Source organism: Xiphias gladius, chromosome 4 (genome assembly GCF_016859285.1).
Source record: "Xiphias gladius isolate SHS-SW01 ecotype Sanya breed wild chromosome 4, ASM1685928v1, whole genome shotgun sequence".
Taxonomy (NCBI): Eukaryota; Metazoa; Chordata; class Actinopteri; order Istiophoriformes; family Xiphiidae; genus Xiphias; species Xiphias gladius.
In genome coordinates, this window is record NC_053403.1 from 20,299,845 (window position 1) to 20,324,001 (window position 24,157).

The following is a 24,157-nucleotide window of genomic DNA, read 5'->3' on the forward strand; positions in this document are numbered from 1 at the left end:
CTTACTTCCTGATTGGTTTTCACTTGTGTTTATGTATTTTATGTGTTTTTGTGAGTGCCAGTCCACAACACCCAAGTTTTCCAGGATGCTCTAACTATGTCTGAATGTGTATATACTGTGTAGAAAATGAATAATAAATATTAATATGTATTTGTATGCGTATTTGTGTATGTACCATGGGCAGGTCTTTAAGGATCTGGATCCCGTCTCCTGGTCCCATATGGGCCACATGGTTGAAGTTGGTGGGGTTGGAGATCAGCTTGTTCCTCATCTCTGGATCTCGCAGCATCTCTCTAGAATCACAAACACACACAAAAAAACATGAGCAGAGCCACAAAAAGGTTTAGTGTAACAAAGGGACACACATCGGTCTCCCTCATTATGCTCTAAGAACTGCTGCACTTAAAAATACACACAGGACAGAGAGAATAAAACTCAGATGACAAGCTGAGACCAACTATAGAAACAGAATTACAGAAGAAGAAAAATTAATGTCATACAGTGAGTATACACTGATTTGTGCTACCTAGTTTTGCAAGTAAATTACCTCCTCTGCTGAAGTCGCTCTTCCTCAGGCACCCTGAAAGAGAAGCGTCTCTTGTTGTTCATGCTGCGCACCATCTGCTTCCTGCTGTTGTCTGACGTTTCTGGTACTACCAGCTCATCACCCTCTGGAAGATCGCAACAAAGCCTCAGGTACGTCTATATAAACAACTACAAAGTACTTCAGATTTACTTAAGTGGCTGAGAGTGCCATTTCAAACTTTCTACATTTAAAGTCACTATCTTGCTATAAAAAATTATAAAACAGAAGAAGGGTTAGTAAGTGACAAAATTGTTCAAAAGCCCATCAATTCAAGCGTTCAAGTCCTGCAATGACAACTGCCTCTATCTGCAACCGTATAGCCTGCTAACTGTGGAAAATGAAAAAGAGCAGGAGCCAAATATAAACCCTTTACTTTTCAGACCAGAAGCGAAATAAATCTTAGACTTTATTGCGTCATCCTCGACATTTTTGTATTTTTTGGCCATGTGATGCTTTACACAATACAATACACTCTGAATTCTTACCGGCCATCTTGTTTCTAAAGTAGATAAGCCGGACTGTCTCCAGTCCAAGCAGGTTCAGAGAGCCGTCAATGTTCAGAGGTCGCACCTGAAGGGGAATCAGAGGAATCTATCATCAGTAAATTTTCAACAAATGATTTCTAACCACTCATCTGTTTTATTTTAAGAAGGCAATCCAATATTTCTAATATTAATTTGAAGTTAGGTTAATTTAAGAATCTGGCTTTCATTCATATTTTGATCTGGCAGTGCAGCAATCCAAAGAAATAAAAAAAGGTTCCTATGGTGAGAGGGCAAACAGAAATAATTCATTGAATCCACCAGGTGGAGCCAGAGATGCCGCTCAGATTGTCTCATTCACAACATGAAGTAGCCCACAGCACTGACCTTCTTGAGAGGGATGGTCTGAATCCACTCCATGGTGTTGACATCAAACACATCAACAGCATTCTCACTGTACACTGACAGGTAGGGGGCGTTGTAGCCTGGGGAAAAGGAAACATGATTACTGATACGTCTCCACTTTCAGTACTTTAACTATATTCAGTCTTAATTATTATTTTTACTATGATGTTAATATTTTCATTGATGTTAGGATTTACATTATTTGTAATATTTTATATGCCACTCTAGCAATTCATCACCATATAAATTAAAATTAATTCTTTAACTCACAGGCAGCATTGGGCACAGCTGGCCACATCAGCTCCTGCTGACGCGACCTACGCCCCTGGGAGTCCACATACACCCCAATGGCACTGAAGCACAGCAGCAGCTCTTTGCTGGAAATCTCCACAGCACACAGGGCATCCAGGTTCTGCTGGGGGATGAAGGCCAGGGTGTGGTCCTCATGATGGAGCAGGCTGACCGGAGACATATCACCATGGACACTGTGGAGGACATCGGAAACACAAAGTTAGATCAATGAAATTAAGATTTTCGTTTAATAGGAAATGTATATATATATTTATAGAAAATATATAAATAAAAAATATTTACACATTATTTGTAGTTATTTCAGCTGGAATGAAACAATTATGCATATACAAATAACAACGATCTTAAGTTAATAGCAAAAATGGACATTAAAAACCATTAGAGGAAAATTTAGACTGTATTTTGATCAACTGATAAACAGGTAAAGTACCTGTAGCGGGTGAAACCAGACTGATATCCCACATAGAGACGCTCACTGAGCAGTCCCATCCACTGGACGGGGCCCGGAGCCTGCAGCTCTCGTAACCGACGGTGACGCGCTTTACTCTTATTCACCTGGAGGACAAATTGAAAATTGTTTTTAATAATATGTATAATCTGTATTAGGTCAAAAAAAACAAATGTTATGTCATATTATGAGGAGGCAATACTGTAGAGGGTGAAGGAATCCACGACATCTTAACAATTTGGGTGAAGAAACAGAATGAGCAACAATATATCAACAACTAATGATGGGGTTCCTTTGCACACATGTTGTTCATTATATTATCCAACAAAGATCAGTTAGATCACTGTTTTCTGACCTCATAGCATATGATTTGTCTCTTCATGGCCACACAGAGGCAAGTGAGTGAGCTGTTGCGGACGGGGCCAGAGACAATGGTCACGCAGCCTTTTGTCTCAGCCAGCTTGTAGGAATCGGTCTCACGGCCATCAAGGGCCTGCATGGGGAAGAGACGGACATGGCGGTTCCTGCCAGAAATTACGGCCAGCAGCTGTTCCTGGGGGATCAGGTCGATGTGATGCAGCTTCTTATTGTCTCCCACCCGGATAATTTCTGAGGATGGAGGGAGTGTGCAAGAGTGTTGCAAAGAAGGATGGATAAAGTGGGGAGAGAGGGGAAGAGAAATTAAGTGGTGAAAATAAGAGAGGAATAGAAACAGGTAGTTTTGGGAGTGGTATAAAATCAGGTCATCAGTCCACCTACTTCATCCATGTTAACATATTTAAAATAGCATTAGAGGGACACAATCAAATGAACAAGAACACAGCTGTTAAGTGGATCTTACCATCTTTGGTGACATGGATGACAAAAAGGCCTTCCTCATTGCCCAGGGCAACACGCTCGTGATCTGGGGGCAAACGAGATGAAGGGAGATTGCTATTTCAGTGCCAGTAAGGGAACAGAAAAGGGCATCGGTGCAGAAAATGTTACGAGCCTCTAGTTTCTATTTTCATAACATGCTCAACTCTGGATTATCAGGCATAGAGGTTACTCATATCTGATTGGTTGTCTGTGAAAATAGTTCTATCTGGAACACCTATGCTTTGCTGAAAATACACAAACCAAAGATATCTCTTTTTGAGATAATAACTGCATACAGATCAGAAGACGTGGAACATCTTGGATCTTGATTAACAGTGAAGTATTTAACTTGCTTCCTATAATAATAATTCTCTAGTGTGTACTGTGAACCTCTCCGACAAAGTACTGTGTTTTTTTAACTGGCATGTGAATGTTGAATGCCCACCTATGATAGCAGCAGACTGCGTTGTCTTGATGAGCGGAAGGGTGCTGTCATAAGCTTCCTTGGGGATGTAGACGAAGCGCTCCTTGAGCTTGTTCTTCTTGAGGATGCGGTGGAGCTCATTGAGGAGGCCCACCCATTTGTTCCTCTCCTGGTCACTGTCGGCCAAGATTAAGATGGAGGGCTTATGGCTGCTGGCGGGGGAAAGTTGGGACGCTGTCACCTAAGGAAATGAAAGGGACAAGCGACAAGTGAAAGGTAACATTTGATGTTTTATAATATTTCTGTTACTTTTTGTGATTGATGCATCTCTCGACAGCTGCAATTCCAGGTGATGCCCATTACACCGGCATGAATAAATCAAATAAGAATCTATAATGATTGTTTTGGGGTTTTTCCAGGGACATATCCTTTATTAAGAGTTTTCTCTTGGCAGTTGGTCACACTTGAAAGGAATTATCAGTTTGAGAGAAATGTCTGACAACAGCTTTGTTGAAACTATTAGTTGCATATACAGTATGGAAAGATTAAAAAAACATTGAATAGAACTTACTCTGAATATGCAGGGGATGTCCTTGCGGCTGGCATGGATGACATCAGAGGCCAGGACAGAACTGACTGAAAACTCTTCATCCCTGGATGAGAGGATGAGACGTAAGGTTAGACATGCAGGACATTTCTTACGGTATTTATAGTATGTTAGCTTCCTCTACTACTTGCTTTCAAACAAAAAACCATCCTGGACTGAAAGCTCAGCTGAAAATCAAGAATATCTGAATTAAATCTAAATAACTATATTGTAACTATATTTATTAGGCTGAAACTATCAATTATTTTATATTGATTAATTAGCAGAATGTTTTCAAAATTAACTGATTAATCCTTTGGTGTATAAAATGTCAGAACATTGTGAAAAATGCCCATCACAATTTCCCAGAGCCCATGATGGTGTCCTTGAATGTCCTGTTTTGTCCGAAGAACAGTCCAAATCCTGAAAATATTCAGCTTACTAGATCAAAGAAGATGAAGAAAATCCCCCAATATTCCCATGTAAAAAGCTGGAACCAGCACATTTTTGCTTTAAAAAAATAAAATAAAATAAATTTATTGGTTAATCAATTTTCAATTGACTCATTGTTTCGGGTCTAGTATTTATTGTACATACAAGGAGCTGGTAGTGCTTCTTTTACCTCATATCTATGACTTGGCTGACTACTACACTTGGTTGTGTTGTTTTTCCTTCTCCCAGTTCATAGAGGAACAGTTTGAAGTCACACACTACAGCCATTGCCCTCTGCCAGCCCTTCTTTACCCCTGTCGGTTTGGGTACCTACAAACACAGAGACACAGTTTAGTATTATACATGGACCAGTACCAAAACTTGTAGTTAAAATACTTTCTACAGTGTTATAAATTTAAAGGTACCAATTAGGAACTATACAAACCTATATAAAAAAGGTCTGAGTTCCATTGGGACATCTGTATTCATGTGTAATAAGCTGTAGTACTATAGAAAACCTCAAATCAAAGTGTCCACTGAAAATATTATGTTTCATGTTTACCTTTGTGTGAATGAAGGACAACAACAGAGAGAGTAAAAGTAAAGGTTTATTTTGTTTCAGATGAAGTAAACAACTCAGAAACCAAGGCGTCCCAAGGTTTCCAAATATCTACATTCTTTATCTGATTACTCAGTGTTTGCAGGGTAGATGGTGATAACCAAGTCAGTATCACGGGCCAAAGACAACCAAGGCCGCTGTGAGTCTCACTCACCCTAACATGCCCTTCATACGCAGTACCTATGCCTCTCTGAGGGTCGATACCCAGTGGGCCCTTGGTCTGGTCTTGTGGCACGGGACACACAGCCGGAGCCTTGTCCGCACATGTTACATGGCAGGAGAAGTTACACACTGGCCAATGAGACAGAGGGGTACAATTTGGAGGAAAAATTAGAGGTTCAATGGGTCAAAAATCAGATTTTATAATCAATGAAAAAACAAACTAGCTTTGTAGATTTAATCTTTAAGTTCCTTGGATATTTGTTAGACTTAAAATATATAAATTGGAATCATTAAAGTCAAATATTATGCAGGTTTTGGGTGTATTACAGAGATTTACATCAGAGTTGGCAGAATACAGTTTACAAGTTTATATCCCATCTACTGTATTTTCCGTCACTGTTCTCCTTCATCAACTTTGTTTGTTTCTGTCCATACCTTCACAGGTACAACCTTGACGTATGAGCCCCACCATGAGGGAAGTGCACTGGTTACACTTAGTGGGCGTGCTGAATGACTTCACCACAAACTGATGTGCTTTGGGCTGTGGAGTGCACAAATGAGGAAGGAGACATATTCAGTGGTTCTAACATAACAAGAGGTCTACTGTAGCAAGGGTGAACTGTAGCAACAGTGAAGTCTGACTCTACAGAAAAATGTCCAACCTTAGGTGAAGAGCGTCCAATACTGCCATACCCTCCTGACCGCATGGTAGGGGTCTGGACTGTACGGGAAGGATGGTCTATCAACTGCATGACAGAACACACAAAAACATTAAGCAGTGAGGTACATCACTGTAACTTGGCTGTGTTTTTCACTTATAAATTTACGGACAGAAAACTTGGTTAAAAGCCACCCAGGCAAAAGCTTCCCAAGAAAAACAAGCTAGGACAAGAAATCCTGGGATGTAAGAGGCAAGATTTCATGAGTTCTAAATCATTTTGATGAATTTTCACAGTATTTCTGTTTGTCTGAGTGTACCGAGGTTGGTTGTTAAAAGTTGTCCACATTTTCCCAAAGACTCATTCACGAATACAACATTACCAGTGTGGGCCCAAATTAGGGTCAATAAGATTTTGGGCTTGTAAAGTGGTGTTCACAAATAATTCGGGATATTGTATTTATAAATCCACTTTTGTAAACCTGTAAAGTAAATCTCATGAGAAATTCAAGTTTGCGCATATTTAGCAAAGATTTCTTTGTAGAAAATATTTGTATTTGTAAAAAAAAAAAAAAGAGAGAGAGAGAGAGAGAGAGAGCGACTGAATAAAATATGTGGACAAATTTTGTCAACGTGCAAAGTTCCCACAGATGCTGAAATTACAAGTGGGAAAATAATGGTAAACATTTAACGTGCTGTGGATTTATGCAAACCCACCTGGGTTGCGGAAGAGCCTGTGCTCGCAGTTTTCTGCTTCGTATCTGTAAGCAGATGTTCACAAAAGCACTTCTTTTTTCAAATTGTCTTTGTGTAACCTCACCATTGATGTAATTTGTTCACAGATTTCATTTGCCTTTTTTTTCTTTAATAAGCAGAGATCCCTTCTACACATACACAAACTTGAATTTCTTCTCATGGAGATTTATTTTACAGGTTTACAATGGTTGATTACAACTTACACTTTACAAGCTCAAAATCTTACTGACCCTAATTTGAGCCCAAACTGGTCAAAAACGTAATTTCATCCCACAGACATGTGCTACAATGATTCCATTATCACTTTTTCATTCGAGAAACTTGCAAGTCATATCCACATCCTTAAAGAAACAGACCAAGGTTGCAAACAGGACACTGGTATTTACTTCCAGCACCATAATCGACAACAGTCCAATAACATGCCAAGTTCAGTTTAGACTAGAGTCCACTGTTGGCCTCAATGTTTTCCTTCTTTGTCATTGTACTGCTGTTCTTTGCATTTCTCCATAACTGAGTTACTTGCAGTTCACAAGGGCTGAATTAGGAGCCTCTATACAAAAAACAAAAACACTTCAGTTTCTTGCCGAGAATTAAGGATTTTCTGACCTCTATAGGCTCCATATCACTAGCCATGGAGGGTGAACGTGAGCGGGACTTTAGCTGGTACTTAGGGTCATCTTCCCGGGATGGAGTGTTGGTGGCGGTGAAGTTATCCATAGAGTCCACCTGAGAATATAGAGGAAGGTGGAGAATGAGAGGACACAGGGATAAGTAAGAAAGTATAAGTGAGAAAAGACAGAGATTTAAGTATAAAAGAAGCGGAAAAATGTGGATGAGAAAATAGAGAGGAACAAGGTGGTGATGAGGTAAATGGACAGAGACAGAGAGAAAGAAGAAAAAAAAAGAACAATATGCAGCATCCATGCTAAGAGGGAAAGGCTTGCTCAACTAATACAAACACGAAAAACAAAATAAAGAAATATTTAGGTCAAGATATGTGTCATATTTACTGGACTCTTTTACAGAGGAAAACTGACCAAAACTCTAATGCACCTCATGTATTATAACACATGGTCACACATTACAGCCCAATGCCCATGCTAATTTAAGACTGTGAGACACCTTAAACCATGCATGGCTATTCACAAAACTACACTGAAGAACAACAAGCAAAAATTCACAGACACCAGTGCAGACACCTAACAAAAGAGCATGTATTTAAAATATGAAAAATCCAACACATTAATGCCACTGACAACACAAATATCAAAAAAAGATGTTTTTCAAAACCCCTGCCATGCAACTGAACAGCCACAGTAAACATTCACAGGAAATGCACACACAAATCAAACATGGTGAAAAGGAACAGAGAACATTTAAAAAAGGCTCAATGACATTGATCAAAGAGCGCTGTGATGGTGCTTACACGTCTGCCTTTGCTAGCTGGGCCAACGGATGGCGAGCGCTTCAGTGGCAGGAGAAGAGGCAGAGTGTGGCAGAGAGTGGAAAAACAGAGATGAGTGAATATCAGAAATACTGTCTAAAAGAGCTGAAAACACATTTAAATAAACTGAAGAGAAACATGAAAATAGTAATATATACCTTTGTTATAATAGAACAGCTGTTCCCAACCTTTTTTGTTTGATGTAACTTTACCCTTATAGCCCACTAGATGGACCTCTTCATCAGCACCCCTCAAATATGTTCTCATAAAAAGATTCTAAACTAAATGTTATTTAACAGTACTAATTATATAAGTGGATATTGTTTCAATATTTTTAATATAATCAACCTATAGCCATTTATCCTCATTCAGCTAACCATTTCATCTGTTTACCCTTTACTTGTAGCTATATCAACTGCTTATTCGTTACTTTTAGCTAACAACATAATTGTTTATCCATTATGTTTAGCTAACAAATTCACAACAGTTTATCCATTACTGTTATGTAACTATGTACTGTATATCAACTATTTATTACTTAAAGACAAATATTTCAAAACTGTTTAACCATTACCTTTAGTTAACTATCCACTGTTTATCCATTGCTTTTACCTAACTAAATCAAGTGTTTATTCGTTATGTTTAGCTAAATATTTCAAAACTGTATATTAATTACTATTATTATATTATTATGTATCACTTAAATTGATGGACAGCTTACTGGTTATGGTAAAGTTACTTAAGATCAGAACAATTTGTAATCTAATTTGGCTGTTTTTTTTAACTTAACAAATATGTGGATATATTTCTCTAATTAAATCACAACATCTATAAATTAGTTTATTTAGTTAAGTTCAGCTGACATATTCAGTTGAGCTTTCCATGTATGTTTTACAACTCCACAAGTACCACCTGGGGTAAAGTAAAACTGGTTGGGAATCACTTCATTAGACTACTGTATGTCCACTAGGATTTAATTGAGGACAGAGGCTGTAAAGGGTGGATGAATGGAACAAATGTGGATAGTCATGGGGATGGAACAACCTGGGAAAGTCTACATGGAGCACAGTAACTCAAGTTCTCTTTCTGGCTGAAAAAATGATAAAACATTAAAACGAAGGATTTAAATAATGTGTGGTTCTGTTCAACCTAAATCCTAGCACTACAAAGCTAAATTAGAGCCATTCCACTAGCCAACGAGGATGAGCAAGCACCCGAATATAGGGGCAGCACACTGCAAAAAATGTGATCTCAAATTACTATAACACCTTATTTTTCTTAAAGCAAAAAACAAAAAAAATTTCAACAGGGTAAGAAAACTTCACTCTCCTCAATTTAACTATTATACATTGTTAAAAAATATCTATGCATTCAAAAAATTAAATTATCTCCTATTTCTTGATTTTTCATTTTGCTTTAAGGGAAATAAGATTTTTGACCTTTTTAAAATGGCGGAATTGACATTTTTTGCAGTGGATCCACTCGTCACCCAGACGCATGTACTCAAACATCTACAGTATGGACCTACACTCATCTACACTCTCTTTCTCATCTAGTATATATGCCTACAGTTCTACAGCATTCAGCTGCTCTTACAGGTATATGCATACACAAATTGACCTCCACCTAACCCAGATAAACTTACATCTTCCCAAAACTCAATTAAAGAGGATGAGGATGAGGAATAAGAGTCCTGATGTACCAGAGAGTGAAGCAAGGGAACAACCAACCAAAGAGATAAAGTAAAGATCTGGGGAAATTCATGTGAACAAAAACGATAAAAGCATGAAGAAAAACACAGATATAACTCAGTGAACTGCAGCTTTGTGAGAGTTATGATTTCAATTCTTTAATTCCGGACAGATATATGGTTGCTCACATCAAACTGGTCGAGCGCTGAGGTGGGGGCGTTGAGAAAAGCCAAGAAGGAATTCTGGGAATCCTGGTGCTTGACACCTAAATACACAGAACAAGTAACACAATCGCAGTTAAGAACATGATATTAAAACATCAAAAGGTGACTTTAAAAAAATCAGTCACAAGACTGTTTCTAAGAAGTGGGGGATGTTTGATATGACCTAAGTAACAATACATTTCCATGTACATAGCACATGATTTTAATTCTCAAACATGGGTGCTAATCCAAAATCTTCTAATTTGGGTCTCTAATTGTAGTATAACCCTCTTTTACAGCGATAATCTTTCATGAAAAGTTTCACAGTGTGAAATTAACCATCAGCACCCAATATAAGAGAGAAGCTGTACATTTAAACAACTGCATATTTTTACATTAATATTTTTGAAAAATTGCAAACTTGTACTTTCTCTAAGTCTAGTCGCATAAGTCTCTTTTTGTCTGAATCAATTTGCCAGTACTCCTTTATGGCTACAGTAGAGAATAAAAATACGTATGTGTACTTGTGTTCATCAAAACAAGCTATTGCAATGTCATTCTTTGTGCATTTTAATGACTGACAAGAAAACTGAAAGATCATTTGAAATATTTACCCCTTCGTAGCCTAAGCTCCTCTGTCTCCTTTTTCAGCCTGTCGATCTCAGCCAGGAGTTCCTGGTTTTTACTCTCCACCTCCTGCAGTTTACTGGTGGATCAGAGACAACAATGCATCAAATATTAACCAGAGGTTTAGACAGATTTTTGTCTAAAATTACTGAAAAAATATGTATATCTAATCATTTTAAATGGGTAAAATATGAAAAAATTAACTTTTTTACTTTTTTAGCTACTGTTGTAAAGTATCCATACCATTCTGTGGAGATGGTGTTGGCCTTGACCTTGTTCAGTTCATCCTGGATGCCCTGCTTGGCCCTGATTTCAGCATCCAAGGCCGACTGCAGCTCCAGACGGGCTGACATGTCTAGCTTGGCAAAACGGCGCATTTTCCATGGCATGTCCTGAAACAGAGAGGGAGACAAGATAGTAAATGAAAAATTGTGAAAGATAGTGTCGAAGGAGAAATGAGTAGGGAGGAACTATCAGGCTATTTGTGATAGAGTGCTGATCCATCACTACTGTTACAATAGTTTAGACTTGTTTGTCAACATGATATAAATGTAATATGTAAAAGAGTGAAAAAATATAATTTAATCTTACTGGATATGAATTTAATTTGCTTTAAAATACAATTCATAAATACATTCCATAATCTTGGAATATCTGTACATCAACAATAACAGCATTTGATTTGACTCAGCAGCATCTACAGAAGTTGAAAACAGTGTTTGTATTTCACCGTGGCTCTGGTTCCCAGGCTTGTGTTTCTCAGTCCCTCCAGCTCTTCTGTCATCTTGGTGGCCAGAGCCTGCAGGTAGCCCCGAGCATCCTTCTCATCACTTACCCTGCAGCAAACACAAACAAATACACTTACTTGCATTACTATGAATGTGTGTGTGTGTGTGTGTGTGTGTGTGTGTGTGTGTGTGTGTGTGTGTGTGTGTGTGTGTGTGTGTGTGTGTGTGTCTGTGTGTGTCTGTGTGTGTGTGTGTGTGTGTGTGTGTGTGTGTGTTTCATTGTATCACCATTGGATGATTTCTGTGATTTGTGCCTCCCAGTGAGCGACACTCTCCTTTTTGTCAGCCAGCTCCCTCATCTCATCTTCCAGCTGCCGGTTGGAGATGCTCACCTTCTCCAACCTGCTTGTCAGCTGAGGACACGCGCACACGTGCACGCACGCACACAAACACAAACACACAGAGGGTCATAAATCTCGAAAAGTTCTCTTGAATCCTTTACCATGAGAGGTTTTTGAAGATGTAACCATGGTGACATCATTATATTTCTCAAACTGCCATATTGTTTGCTTTGTGGGCACAATTTTGGTGTATGCAATGTGCAAGCTAAGACAGTAATTTAATATTGTTTTGCAAATGCTTTCCAATCCCGAAGCTGGTTGCCAAGAAATGTGTGGAGTATCTGTTTAGACAGTCTAGGCCTTTAAACAATGGTTGTGTAGAAGCCCCTGAGACATTGAAATTAATAAAAAACATGGGGTGAAATAAATGCTGGCTTTTTTGTTCATGGATTGTAAATTTTTGGATAAGAGCCCACCAAATTACTTATATTTTATTCTGTAATGGATTTTTAGTTATGAAATCACTCTATGTTTCACTAAATTTAAGTGTAACAGCAGTCTGGGGTTGCTTAAGAGAACACAGACACCACACCTCAGCAGAAACACATTTGTACAAATTGTATGGTCTAAAATATACTAAATCACTCAAGGTGCATTTGATTACCAGCTGCAACAGCGGGTTTTCACTTTTTGAGTCGCTGTGTGTGTGTGTGTGTCTGTGTGTCTGTGTGTGTGTGCGAGAAAGATCCTGGTAAAATGTGATCCAGGAGACAACCACTGTAGCGGAAACTATCACTGAGGCAGTTTTGAGTCCTTTGGCGGGTGGGTGCCTGCCGGCCTGCCTGCCTGCCTGCCTGCCTGCCTGCCTGCCCATCCGCCATAGCGTTACAACCATGCAAAATACAGTCATGAAACTTTACAGGCGTGTAATTGAGATTAAAATTAAAGCAGAGTGTGAAATTAATAATGTAGTAATAACTACAAAGTACTCATGGGTCAGAACGTCAACATGTTGACGGGTGTCACGGCTGGTGTGATCACATCATGAGATGGTCTCTAGTTCATCTCTACTGACATTTTATTAACAATGGGAACATCTCTTATACAATAAACCAAGCGCCTCTGGTTCTATCCAGTTGTGGAAATCACTATCAGATGATCATACTAAATTATGGATGTAGCTATTAAGATAGCTGTACCTATAGTTCAAAGCCAGCAGGCTATGCCAGCTACTTGAAGTGAGAAAAAAACCAAAACAATAGGCCTTATGCAAAAACTACTCATACAAACAAATTCGTTCTTCAGTGGCAGGTATGAATGATTTAGGAAAACTTGTTGCATTCACCAATTTTTAAGTTATAATTTTCTCTTAGGTATGAACAAAAGTCACAAGGGGGAAAACACTTGTTTGACTTAAAAATTACAGTTAGGTCCATTAGTATTTGGACAGTAACAATTTTCGTAATTTTGCCTCTTTACACAACCACAGCGGATTTAAAATGAAGCCATCAAGATGTGTTTGAAGTATAGACTTTCACGTTTAGGAATTACTGGCATTGACCCTTTTTTTCAGAGGTTCAAAAGTAATTGGACAGTTGACTGATCAGTTTCATGGCCCACTGTGGCCTGTTCCCTTGTTATTTCATGACAAATTAAGCAGATAAAAGGTCTGGAGGGGATTCCAAGTGTTGAACTTGCATTTTGTAGCTGTTCATGGGAATTCTCAATATGCGGTCCAAAGAGGTGTCGATGCAAATGAAAGGAGTCCATCATTAGGCTGAAAAAACAAAACAAACCAGAAAGATGGCAGAATCTTTAGGAGTGGCCAAATCAACATTTTGGTAAATTCTTAAGATGCGAGAATGCACTAGCAAGCTCAGCATTACCAAAAGGCCTGTATGACCATGGAGGACAACTAAAGTGGATGATCGCAGAATTTTTTCTTTGGTGAAGTAAAACCCTTTCACAACTTCTAGCCAGATCAAGAACACTCTCAATGAGGTAGGCGTATCATTGTCAGAATCTACAATCAAGAGATGCCTTCCTGTCCACAAGGTGGAAACCACTGGTAACACTCAAGAATGAAAGGCCAGATTGGACTTAGCTGGAAAATATCTATAAAAAAAGCCTGCACAGTTCTGGAACAAGATTCTTTGGACAGATGAAACCAAGATTTACTTGTATCAGAATGATGAGAAGAGAAGAATATGGAAAAGGAAAGGAACAGCCTCATGATCCAAAGCATAACATATCATCAGTCAAAAATGGTGAAAGCAGTGTTATGACATGGGCATGTATGGCGGTCAATGGAACTGGGTCACTGGTGTTTATTGATTATGTGACTGCTGATAGAAGTAGGAGGATGAATTCTGGTGTATAAGGCTATAATATCTGCTCAGTCACCTGACCTCAACCCAATTGAGCATGCCTTTCACTTACTGAAGACAAAACTGAAGGCAGAAAGACCCACAATCAAGCAGCAACTGAGGCAGCTGTATTAAAGGCCCGGGAAAGCATCCCAAGGGAGGAAAACTGTTGGTGATGCCATGGATTCCGGACATCAGGCAGTCATTGACTGCAAGGGATTTTCATCCAAGTATTAAAATAATCCATATATTCATAATTATGTTGGTTTGTAAAATTACAAATATCATGGTTAATGTGATATTTTTGAATTAAAGCTGAAAGTCTACACTCGAAATCACATCCTGACGGTTTTGTTTCAAATCCATTGTGGTGGTTTACAGAGGCAACATTTTTATAATTGCCTCACTGTCCAAATACTTATGGTATTAACTGTATTTATTTTATGGGTTACCTCTAGCACTGACTGACAATGCTAGATTGTTATGTTTTAGTTTTTATTTTTAACCGCATGACTTGGAGCTCTGCAGTGTTAACTAACTTTTTCTTTGGTGACATTTTTGTGAATCAAAAATGATAGTGGAGGTTAATAAGCAGCCTTACATGGCAGTTTAGGGACTTTGTTTATGCTAATGAAGATGCGCAAGCACCTGCTCTTGAAAGGATGGCATTCATCAGGCTGAAACAAACTATTTATGACACGTTTGTGCAGTAAAGAGAGCCTGATGAATCCAACTCCAAAGACTTGTACAAGCAAAGAAACAAGGCATTTAGAGAAATTTAAGAAAAAAACATAAAAATGTTCTAGCATGAGGCCCAATATCTGAAAGTTTGCTCATTTAAATACATGCAATTAGTTGGTAAAATAGTCACCAGTAGAGAAGTTTCTAATATTTGCCTGAACTACTGTTCACATAGCTTGTCATTCTGCATACTCACTTCCCATTCATCACCAATTTGATCCTGTCAACAGTGAATACTAACTTCTGACATTTATCCGATCACTCTCCCTTACTGACAACACACATGAAAAGCAATTACAACTGAAGATGGAGTGGCTTGATTTTGGTACTAAGCAAACACTGCTGAAATTTAGTGCCTCCTTTGCAAAATATTATTAGTCAAGCAATATTTTCAGACACTCCAAAGGTATGGCAGAACTATTTTTGTGAAAGACTAGCATACAGACAGATCAAATCCATCCTGAGTGCTGTATCTTTAGATAGAAAGGGAATCAACAAAATAATACATTAAATAACTACAGTGGCACCCACATCCATATTCTCTCCATTTCATTACATTATCTTTTTTATCAGTTGCACAATTTAAAAACAACACTGACATTTTACTCCATATGTCAGAATGCCTTCCACTTCTAAAACATTGTTTAAATTGGGAGCGTTTCTGAAGTTCCAAAAAGCCAATTGCAAAGTCAACATAGCGTAATCCAGAGAGTCATTCCATCTGACTGTGTAGGAGGCTTCAGGGTGTTTTTATGGGGGAAACTGAACAGTGATTTCTTCGGCATTGCTGAGAGAGAGGGGGTAGAGGGAGGATTGTGATGAAAGAGTTTGGGTCGACCAAGAGAGTTACCTGGGGTTAGGTACTTGTGTTTTTCTGCATGTGTGTGTGTTAAGAGAGATAAACATTACACTAAAAAGTTGAGAAGGCAAGACAGAAAAACACATAAAAAGAGCAACAACAATTGAGAAAGAGCAAAAGAGAAAGAGAAATCTAACTTGTGTTAGATTTGTATGTGTTTTCATAGTGAATTTTGTTTCATTATGCGTATATATATATATAAACAGATATCTTACCTTATCTAGTTCACTGGCCAGCTTCTTATTTTCTTCGGTAAGCAAGATTCTTTCCCTGTCATACTTCTGCTTGTACTCCGTCTCAAACTCTTCCCGTTCACTTTGACTGGTGGAAACACACACACGTACATGGATTGTCAAACTTGTGACACTGTATAGACCTACATTTATTCTCTAACCATAATTTACAACTTTAAATCCAATCTTGACTCTTGCCATTGTCATTTCAACATGAATACTAACTCAATCTTTAGAAAATAGGATTTTATTCAGGAATTTTGGTTATGTGGAATGGTTTTTCTGCCTCCTAAACTGTAAAATGCTGGGCTTTGAACAGTCACTCTACATTAAAATAATATATCAAATAATCTTAGTGCAGTGCTTTCATAACAACATAAGTACAAACATATCATGCTTACAATCAAATGTTCACCAATTTCACAGTCAACCTGCCCCCGAAAGCCTTGTCTATCCTCCTACCTTTGTTCTTGTGTTGTCCCCAGGCTCTACACATTGCTTACAAAACCTAAATATAAGACTTGGTGCTAAGACCAGTTACACATTATTCAGCCCAAACACATTAATGCAGTTAGAATCTGATACAGTGGTAGGTTTAAAAATGAAATATAGTGAGTAAAATAGTGAGAATAATATGTCAGTAAAACCAGACAGGAAGGTTAGGATAGTGGCTACAAAAACAAAGCCCTAAAGCTTTCTCCTTAAAAACAAGATTTTATTAATATTTGATTAAACCAGCAGTTCTCAAAGTGGGATCAGGTGTCCCTGAGTACCTACCAGGGGGTCTGCAGCAGAAAAATAAGTTAACTTCTTTTCATTGTTTGGTATCTAATATCTGAGTTGGCACATTTTGACAGAATTGTTTTTTGTTTTTACTTCAACCATTTTTGCCCTCATTTCACAATTCAGAAATCCAGTGTAGTGCACTATACTATCAATCGAGTCTTAAGACTTAAAGGCACAATGGGTCAAAGTTTGTATGTTGTTTCAATTCAGAAGTATACTCTCAACTGAGTTCACATAACTAAAACCACAGTTTATAATCTTTCGTCACTGTTATAGCCAATTGGCTTTTAACTTTACAAACTTTTTTACAAACTTTACTTTTGTAGCTGAGGAATGTGACCAACTGAGGTAAACATGAGACTACTAGGATTTTGCTAAATTATTAAGCTGCATTTTATGTGAAATGGGGGGTGAATTAAGGGTGATGAAAATACTTGAGAACCCCTGGAAAAGGGCCCAAAGCTACCTGGATATAAAGTTAACTCTAGTTGGGTTAGGGATAACATAAATTTAAATTTCTGGGGGATGGCTAGATTAAGAAACAGCACTTCACAGTTACTACACATTTATACCAGACATGGGATTAAGCTATTTTTAATGTAACTGTTATTACCTCATGGAATCATCACTGAGAAAGACAATGAAGACAAATAATATAATATCGATTTTGACGTTTAGGATAAAGGATATTGACAGCAATACCACTGATCCAGCACTATACAATAATGAAGACCTAAAAAAAAAAAGTCCTAATCAGATAAGGCTTGCGATATCAAATAATGGTAGAAGTAGTAGAATTAGAAAAACTGATAGAATACCTTTCACGGCGAGTCTTGTCCAGCTTGTCCCTAAGAATCAGGATTTCCTTCTGCAGGGCAAGATGCTGGCTCTCAGCATCCCTCAGCTCCTTGCGAAGGGCCTTCATCTCGGTGCTATGCTGTGCCTCCCTACAAGCCAATTCCTCCTCATACAGGAGCGTTTTCTTCTCCAAGTCTCCCCGCAGGCGTCCTACCTCCTGTGTCTGGTCAGCTGAGGCTGGAGTGGCAGATGGACCGGCCTGCTTCAACTGGGTGGGTGGGAATATGGAGAAAATTAGAGTTTGTGAGGCTGAGTAACAGAAATGAGGAAGATTCCAAATGGTCAAAAAGCACCCAGCTACAATATAGGGTAAAGTTGAGAAAGGCTCAACCTTATGCAAATACAGCAATCAGCAACAAAATTAAAACCAGTAACTGGTTTTGGCCAGACGAGAGCCAATTGTGATCATCTTGATTCCAGCAGAAACAGAAGCACAAAGTTGTTTACTACTCCACTCCACTACGCAAAAGAACTTTAAAACTTTTTTAACTTTAACCAAATGGAAGAAAATATAATTGTTGCAGTCTCCATCTTCTCAATTCTCTACAATAAATCTTACTGGGACATAATAAAGATGAATGACATATGGCAACAAATTGTATGTAATGTAAACCCGGAGAACTACCGGTTCATGAGAAGCCAGATAATGCCAACTACTTTGTATCAATTTTCAGCCGTGTGTGTTTGCAAATTTACCTTAAGTCCTTCCAACTCCTCCTCCAGCTGTCGACTATACTGCTCATTCCGCTCTCTCAGCTTCCTCTCTTTCTGAGCCTCTCCTGCCTGCTCCTCTGCCTGCGCCTCCATCTGACGATGGACACACACTCACTCATGTGATTGGATGAAATCATAGTCATACGCAATTTTGTCCTCATGTATCCATATCAACACACCAGGAGCAGAAGTAGCCATCTTTTTTAAACTTAAAAAGAAAGTACAACAACCAAACACAACCTACAGGAATATCCTTAAAAACATGCAAACGCTAAACATTCAAACCATAGATAACAACTGCACCAATACACAGGAAAAATTAACAATGTCTGTATTGCCTTACAAGTGTATAGAAACACAATATTATACACTGGAATAAAGCTACTGCAATACTTTTCCCAATATACTGTATAAATATTCATGGAAATCTATAAACATTTCTACAAGTGATACAGGTGATACAATACATTGAGAGCAATAGAAGTTAGTATTGTGCACCAACCAGTGAATGGAGACAGAACAGGGCGTGCTAGCAACCACAGGGAGACTACTATACCTCCTTCTTGGCCCTCTCAGCCCTTCGCACCTCAAGGCGGAGAGCCTCAACCTTCTGACTCTGGCTTTCCATCTCCTCCTCCTTATCGCGCAACTGCCGTGCCAGGCGCTGCTTTGCTGACCTGGGTGTGAGGTTCAGTCACAGAGTGTAAATGTTACAGGTGAGTAAAAAACATCAAGTAAGAGAAACAGTGAAATAGAGCATGGGCATTTCTTACAAAATCTGTGATTTAAAAACAAATTTATGGGTATGGGTATGACTTTCAGTTGTCAATATCAATATAGCATTAAAATTCTCAATAGGAAGCTGTGATTGTGGAGAAACTACAAAGTGTAGGTGTCTTAGTTTTGAGAAAATGATGAAAGGCAGAGGTTTTACCTGAGGTCTGTGAGTCTTTCATTGAGCTCTGAAAATTCCTGCATGGCCAGTTTTCTTTGACTGTGGGCTTCCTTCAGCTCTTTCGACTGAGACTTCAGCTTCTCATTGGCCTCCACAAGGTCCTGACCACAATGAGATTCACACAGTGACATTCAAACACAATCTGGTCATTTTCTTGATTGACAAAACAAAAATGTGAAAATTTTTCTGAAGAAAAATGCCATCGTTGTTCCTCAAGACCAAAAGGTACATTTTGTGGCTATAAGTAATTTTTGCTATAGCTATGGTTAATTTTTCAAGCACTGGGAGCCAGGTGGTCACAGTATCTATATGAATATGAACAAAACACCAGTCCATACACAGTCACTCAAACAATTGAAATACTGGTTCTACCTTGTGCAGATCATCTCTCTCCTGTGTAAGGCTCTTCATCTGTTTCTCCAGAGTTTTAATGTGTTTAGATGAGTCCTCCAGGTCTCTGCGGGCCAACGTCACATCCTCCAGCTGCTTCTCTAGTTGTCCCGAGTCTGTCACGAAAACACATATATATACACTTTTAAGTTCAAATGAAAATGTCTGTTAAACTGAAATTTGACCGGTTTATTTTCATCACTAATATCCCAAATACCCTTATAGGGTTTCACCATAAAACTCACATTTGGCTGATAAGGTCGTAAAGGTAGCTTCCTGTCCTGAATATTGCTGAGCTTAACTAAATATGAACAAAGAATTCCTGACCAGCAATCTGCTTCTTGAGGATGTCGATCTCGCTCTTCAGACTCCTGATCTCCACCTCCTTGTTAGCACTGAGGGGACCCTCACCTGTTGGGTGCTGCAGCGCTTGCACCGTCTGAGTCGACTCTGCAACAGGTCAGGTAAAAAGGCATCAGTCATGCTTTTTTTCTTTATAAACCAAACATAGGTGTGAGGAGAAAATACTTATGTGTATGTGCGCATGATTTGGGTTGCAGAACTATTTATACATACCTTTTAACAAATGTACAAATAATTTATTAACGTGTGCCATCTTTCTCAGCATCAAATTGCAGCGTGGTAAGCATTTTCATGATTTTATACATCCTCACAACCAGATGGAGTCTTTCCTCAGCCTCACCTTGCAGTTTGCGGCTCAGCTCTAGTTTCTCCTGCTCCAGGCGACGGATCCTCCTCTCATAGGCTTCTGTGGCCAGGCTGTCTTCAAGGCTGCGCTGGACATCCAGGTCCAACTGGCCCTGACCTGCCTTATCCGGCTCCCCTGCCAGCTGTCGCAGACAACCCCGGTCAGATAGGGTACTACAGCGGAGGAGAGTGACAAACGAGTACGATAATGAAGAAAAGGGGATCGGAGGCATGATAACAATACCAGTATCGGCAATAAAGAGGGTGAAGAAAGTGAGTAAAAATGGCAGAGGGGATTCATGATGAGGGAAGAAAAAAAAATTATTAAATTGAGAAATGGCCATAATAGCGTTGAACATTGAAAGAAAATTCAGTATGAAAGTGTTCGGTTAAGGGAGCGAAAGAGGAGAAAAGGAAATGACAGAAATAGCAGGGGAGGGTAAACAGGAAAGAGAAGTGGACAACAGAGAGTGGAGTTGAAAGATGAGAGGATGTTGAGTCATGGAAGAGGAGGGTAGAGGGAGGATGGAGAAGAAATGACAATAGCATAAAGGAAAATGTGACATAGAAAGAGACAGGGAGACAGATTGGAGGAAAGAAGAAGGAAAGAAAGAGTGGTAAAGGCCTTTATCACTGGGCCATGAAGAGATAAGAAAGTAACTGGTTGCTTTTTCACGGGTAGCACTTCAGTGTGAAGATTTACAGCAAGTAATGAACATCACCTTATTTGGGAGGGAAGCTAATTGCAGCAATCGCACCCTTATTACTCCTAATCGTCATTATTACTATTATTCTTCTAGTTTTCTTCCACCCATTTTTTGAAGCGTTACTAGTCCAACACACTTGCAGTTAGAAACATGGTTCCAAAGTAAAATGTTAAGTATGTTTAGGATATATGTGCTATTATTTTTGGTGCAGATATCTGTTATAGTTGATCTAATAACATTTTTTTAATTAAATTTTTTAATGGTTTTCTATACGGAAAGAGCAAAATATGATGAAATGTGATGAATCATGAGGGATATCTCAAAGTATTTCAGTGCTTCACATACTCAAAAATGATAATGACAGCACCACCATGTGGTGCGAAATGAGCTAACAAATATTGCACAATGTTTTGGCTGATATCTCAGCAACCGTGAGGCATAGAAGAAAAGCGGTCTGGTGTCTATGGAGTCAGTGGATGAGGCTGGAGAGATTGATATAGGCCACGTCCATTTGCATCATAAAAGGGTCCAGACTGAGACCACAAATAAGCCTGCCGAGTTTCATTCAGTTTTGTCACTAGAGGGTACTATGGTATATAAATAAATAAATAAATAAAATTTGCTTAATACAAATTGCAACTACTCCCAAATAGTAATGCCTAGAAACATGGTTCTACTTTTAAAATGTCAAGCATGAAATAAGCTATATTAGCTTTTAAACATCTTGTCGATATCTCTCAATTATTTTTCTAATGAGAAGTGCATAAAATCTCTAATATCTCAAAACTGTAAAGGCTACAGAAACTAAACTTGACAGACAGCTGACCACTGATGAAACGCTTCACATAGTAAACAACTTGAAATGCTTCACATAATCTTAAATTGGCCACCGTGTTGCCAGTTACAAAACTATTTTGTATGTTTTTTAGTTTGCTCCTATTTTAGCCGTTCAGGGTGATATGAGCTGCAATTCCTGCATCAATAATGCAAAAAAGTGAAATGACAAGACTGTGGAATCATTTGCTCAATATGTCAGAAAATAAGGACACAGCAACAGATGCAGCAATCACATGTATTTTCTTCAGGAAAAGCACATGTTCTAGTTTAATATTCTTACGCTTCTTTAGATGGAGTGATAAGAATGCTATGCAGTGAGAAGACTTGTCTGGGAAATCTGTCTGCTTTGAATGACTACATATGAAACAAGATAATGACATGGTGCCAAACTTTTGTCATCTCTCTTTATTCTTATCCATTTTCACCTTTTTAATAATTTTACATGTGCTGACTAGAAAATTACTGGAGGAAAATTGTGCCTGAATTTTATTGCATCCACTTCCTATCAGAATCATAATGAGTGTGAAGAAAGAGCTTCCAAAAATGACACAAAATTACCAAAGCCCAGGTCTACTTTTCGGCAGTGGTTGAAGTTATTATTTTATATATAATCTATTTCTATATCTGTTTTCCTTGCTACCACTTACCATTTACTTGTGTAGGTGAAGCCCACAAAGGGTAGGTGGTGGCCAGAGAAGGCAGTGTGAGAGGGTGGGGGCATGGTCTCCTGAAAAATTAGTCAAACACATGACAAAGAAGGGAGATTTTCATCAGTTAGATAAACTGCATATCACATCTAATACACGTGATTATAAAGATATATAATACATTTGTAGGTAGACAGAGTGGACAAATATTATGAGTTTCTGGTGTTTGTCTTAGTCTGTTGATCCCTAAACAATCCCCTTACCGAGTTCTTCAGACAATCATCATCCACATCAAAGTTGGAGGTATCTGTAGGACTGCTGACTTCTGGGATGTATGGGGCTTCACATGCGCGGATGTTGTCCCAATCAATTCCTGAACACAGGAAATGTTACAGGTTACATTGAACCTGTTTAGAGATATACTATGGAGAAACTATTCTTCTTTGAGTAGGCATGTCACCAGAATCGATACTCTAGTACCAAGTCGATGCCAAAATTCTGACAGTACTCATTTTTCTATAGTGAAAGGAAGAAACTTATCTAAGCACCTCAAAGACAGGCATTCCAGAAATGTACACAGAATTCAGGGTGAGTGAGTTTCAACTGCTAACTTCATACTAACAAAATGTCATAAAAATGTTCATATCCTGAAATGTTACTGTTGTTTGCGTATTGCGACAGCTGGAATCTGCTGTAGCAATGCTCCACACACGTTAACAAAGGTTAACATTATCTTGTTTAGACTGGCTCACCAAATAAGCTCTAAAACTAAATTTAAAATTTGTAAGAGACAAAGATTGTTTTTAGATATGATGGTACTCACTCTACAGCTAAGCTCCCCTGTATCTGATAGAGAATTGACAAAGTATTCTTCTAAAGATGTGAAAAGTTTACAAGTCCAGTGTTATGAGAGGATAACTGAATTTGTATGAAAAAAAATCTATTAAATGATAGCGGTACCAGATCAGACTGATACACATTCTTGCAGATTAAAAATACATCTGACATATATATACAATCATTATAATAAATATAATTAAATACACATTTCTATGGCAAACAGAAAGAACATTCAAATTACAGAAGACACTGTGACATCTGTGAAGTTAGACACAGTTTGTACCAGTGAAGAATGGATGCTGCTTGAAGTCCTCAATGCCGTTCTGGCCCAATCGGTGCTCTCGACTGCAAATGAGCCTGCGAATCAGATCCTTTGCTTCCTCTGACACGTCTGATATCTGCTGTGGGAACTGGAATCGCTCCTGTGCAAATAAAGAGATTTGAGATGATAAATTTTAACATTTCACTTTTCAAAAATAGAACACAGTGTTTCAATCAACTGTAAGCTTATGGTGCTTCTGATTTCTGAATGGAATTCTGCTATAGCATGCTTCTTTGTACATACTCCAATTACAAAATGATAATGTATAATAGTTCCATACGCAAACATGAAACCATTATGCTCAATCCAATTATCTTGTTTTTTAGCCTTTACATCCTCTATACAGTCCACCTCTATCTATGCATCATCACCGGCACATTTGCAGCTTTCACTTAATTTCTACCTTTTGCTTATATATCTTTTCTCTTAAAA

General features: G+C 38.5%; 1 protein-coding gene across 3 annotated transcripts in view; it reads right to left on the reverse strand.

Moving 5' to 3' along the window:
- cdc42bpab (CDC42 binding protein kinase alpha (DMPK-like) b) overlaps positions 1–24,157 on the reverse strand; it is an 83,246-nt gene that overhangs the window by 8,369 nt on the left and 50,720 nt on the right. For 2 of the 3 annotated variants that reach the window (XM_040125066.1, XM_040125065.1), the window contains exons 9-40: positions 23,687–23,825; positions 22,827–22,936; positions 22,564–22,643; positions 20,368–20,546; positions 19,992–20,114; positions 19,647–19,780; positions 19,254–19,375; positions 18,876–18,996; positions 18,302–18,412; positions 17,566–17,813; positions 15,944–16,049; positions 11,710–11,834; positions 11,424–11,529; positions 10,937–11,085; positions 10,681–10,772; positions 10,052–10,128; positions 8,155–8,193; positions 7,335–7,454; positions 5,977–6,060; positions 5,750–5,855; positions 5,307–5,443; positions 4,724–4,863; positions 4,087–4,168; positions 3,537–3,756; positions 3,075–3,137; positions 2,589–2,842; positions 2,216–2,340; positions 1,744–1,958; positions 1,456–1,553; positions 1,072–1,156; positions 548–671; positions 176–293 (exon numbers count right to left, since the gene is read on the reverse strand). In XM_040125066.1, coding sequence (XP_039981000.1) covers positions 176–293; positions 548–671; positions 1,072–1,156; positions 1,456–1,553; positions 1,744–1,958; positions 2,216–2,340; positions 2,589–2,842; positions 3,075–3,137; positions 3,537–3,756; positions 4,087–4,168; positions 4,724–4,863; positions 5,307–5,443; positions 5,750–5,855; positions 5,977–6,060; positions 7,335–7,454; positions 8,155–8,193; positions 10,052–10,128; positions 10,681–10,772; positions 10,937–11,085; positions 11,424–11,529; positions 11,710–11,834; positions 15,944–16,049; positions 17,566–17,813; positions 18,302–18,412; positions 18,876–18,996; positions 19,254–19,375; positions 19,647–19,780; positions 19,992–20,114; positions 20,368–20,546; positions 22,564–22,643; positions 22,827–22,936; positions 23,687–23,825 — 4,032 coding nt within the window. Of the gene's footprint in view, positions 1–175; positions 294–547; positions 672–1,071; positions 1,157–1,455; positions 1,554–1,743; positions 1,959–2,215; positions 2,341–2,588; positions 2,843–3,074; positions 3,138–3,536; positions 3,757–4,086; positions 4,169–4,723; positions 4,864–5,306; positions 5,444–5,749; positions 5,856–5,976; positions 6,061–7,334; positions 7,455–8,154; positions 8,194–10,051; positions 10,129–10,680; positions 10,773–10,936; positions 11,086–11,423; positions 11,530–11,709; positions 11,835–15,943; positions 16,050–17,360; positions 17,376–17,565; positions 17,814–18,301; positions 18,413–18,875; positions 18,997–19,253; positions 19,376–19,646; positions 19,781–19,991; positions 20,115–20,367; positions 20,547–22,563; positions 22,644–22,826; positions 22,937–23,686; positions 23,826–24,157 lie in introns of all 3 variants that reach the window. The other variant, XM_040125064.1, reaches the window with a different exon arrangement.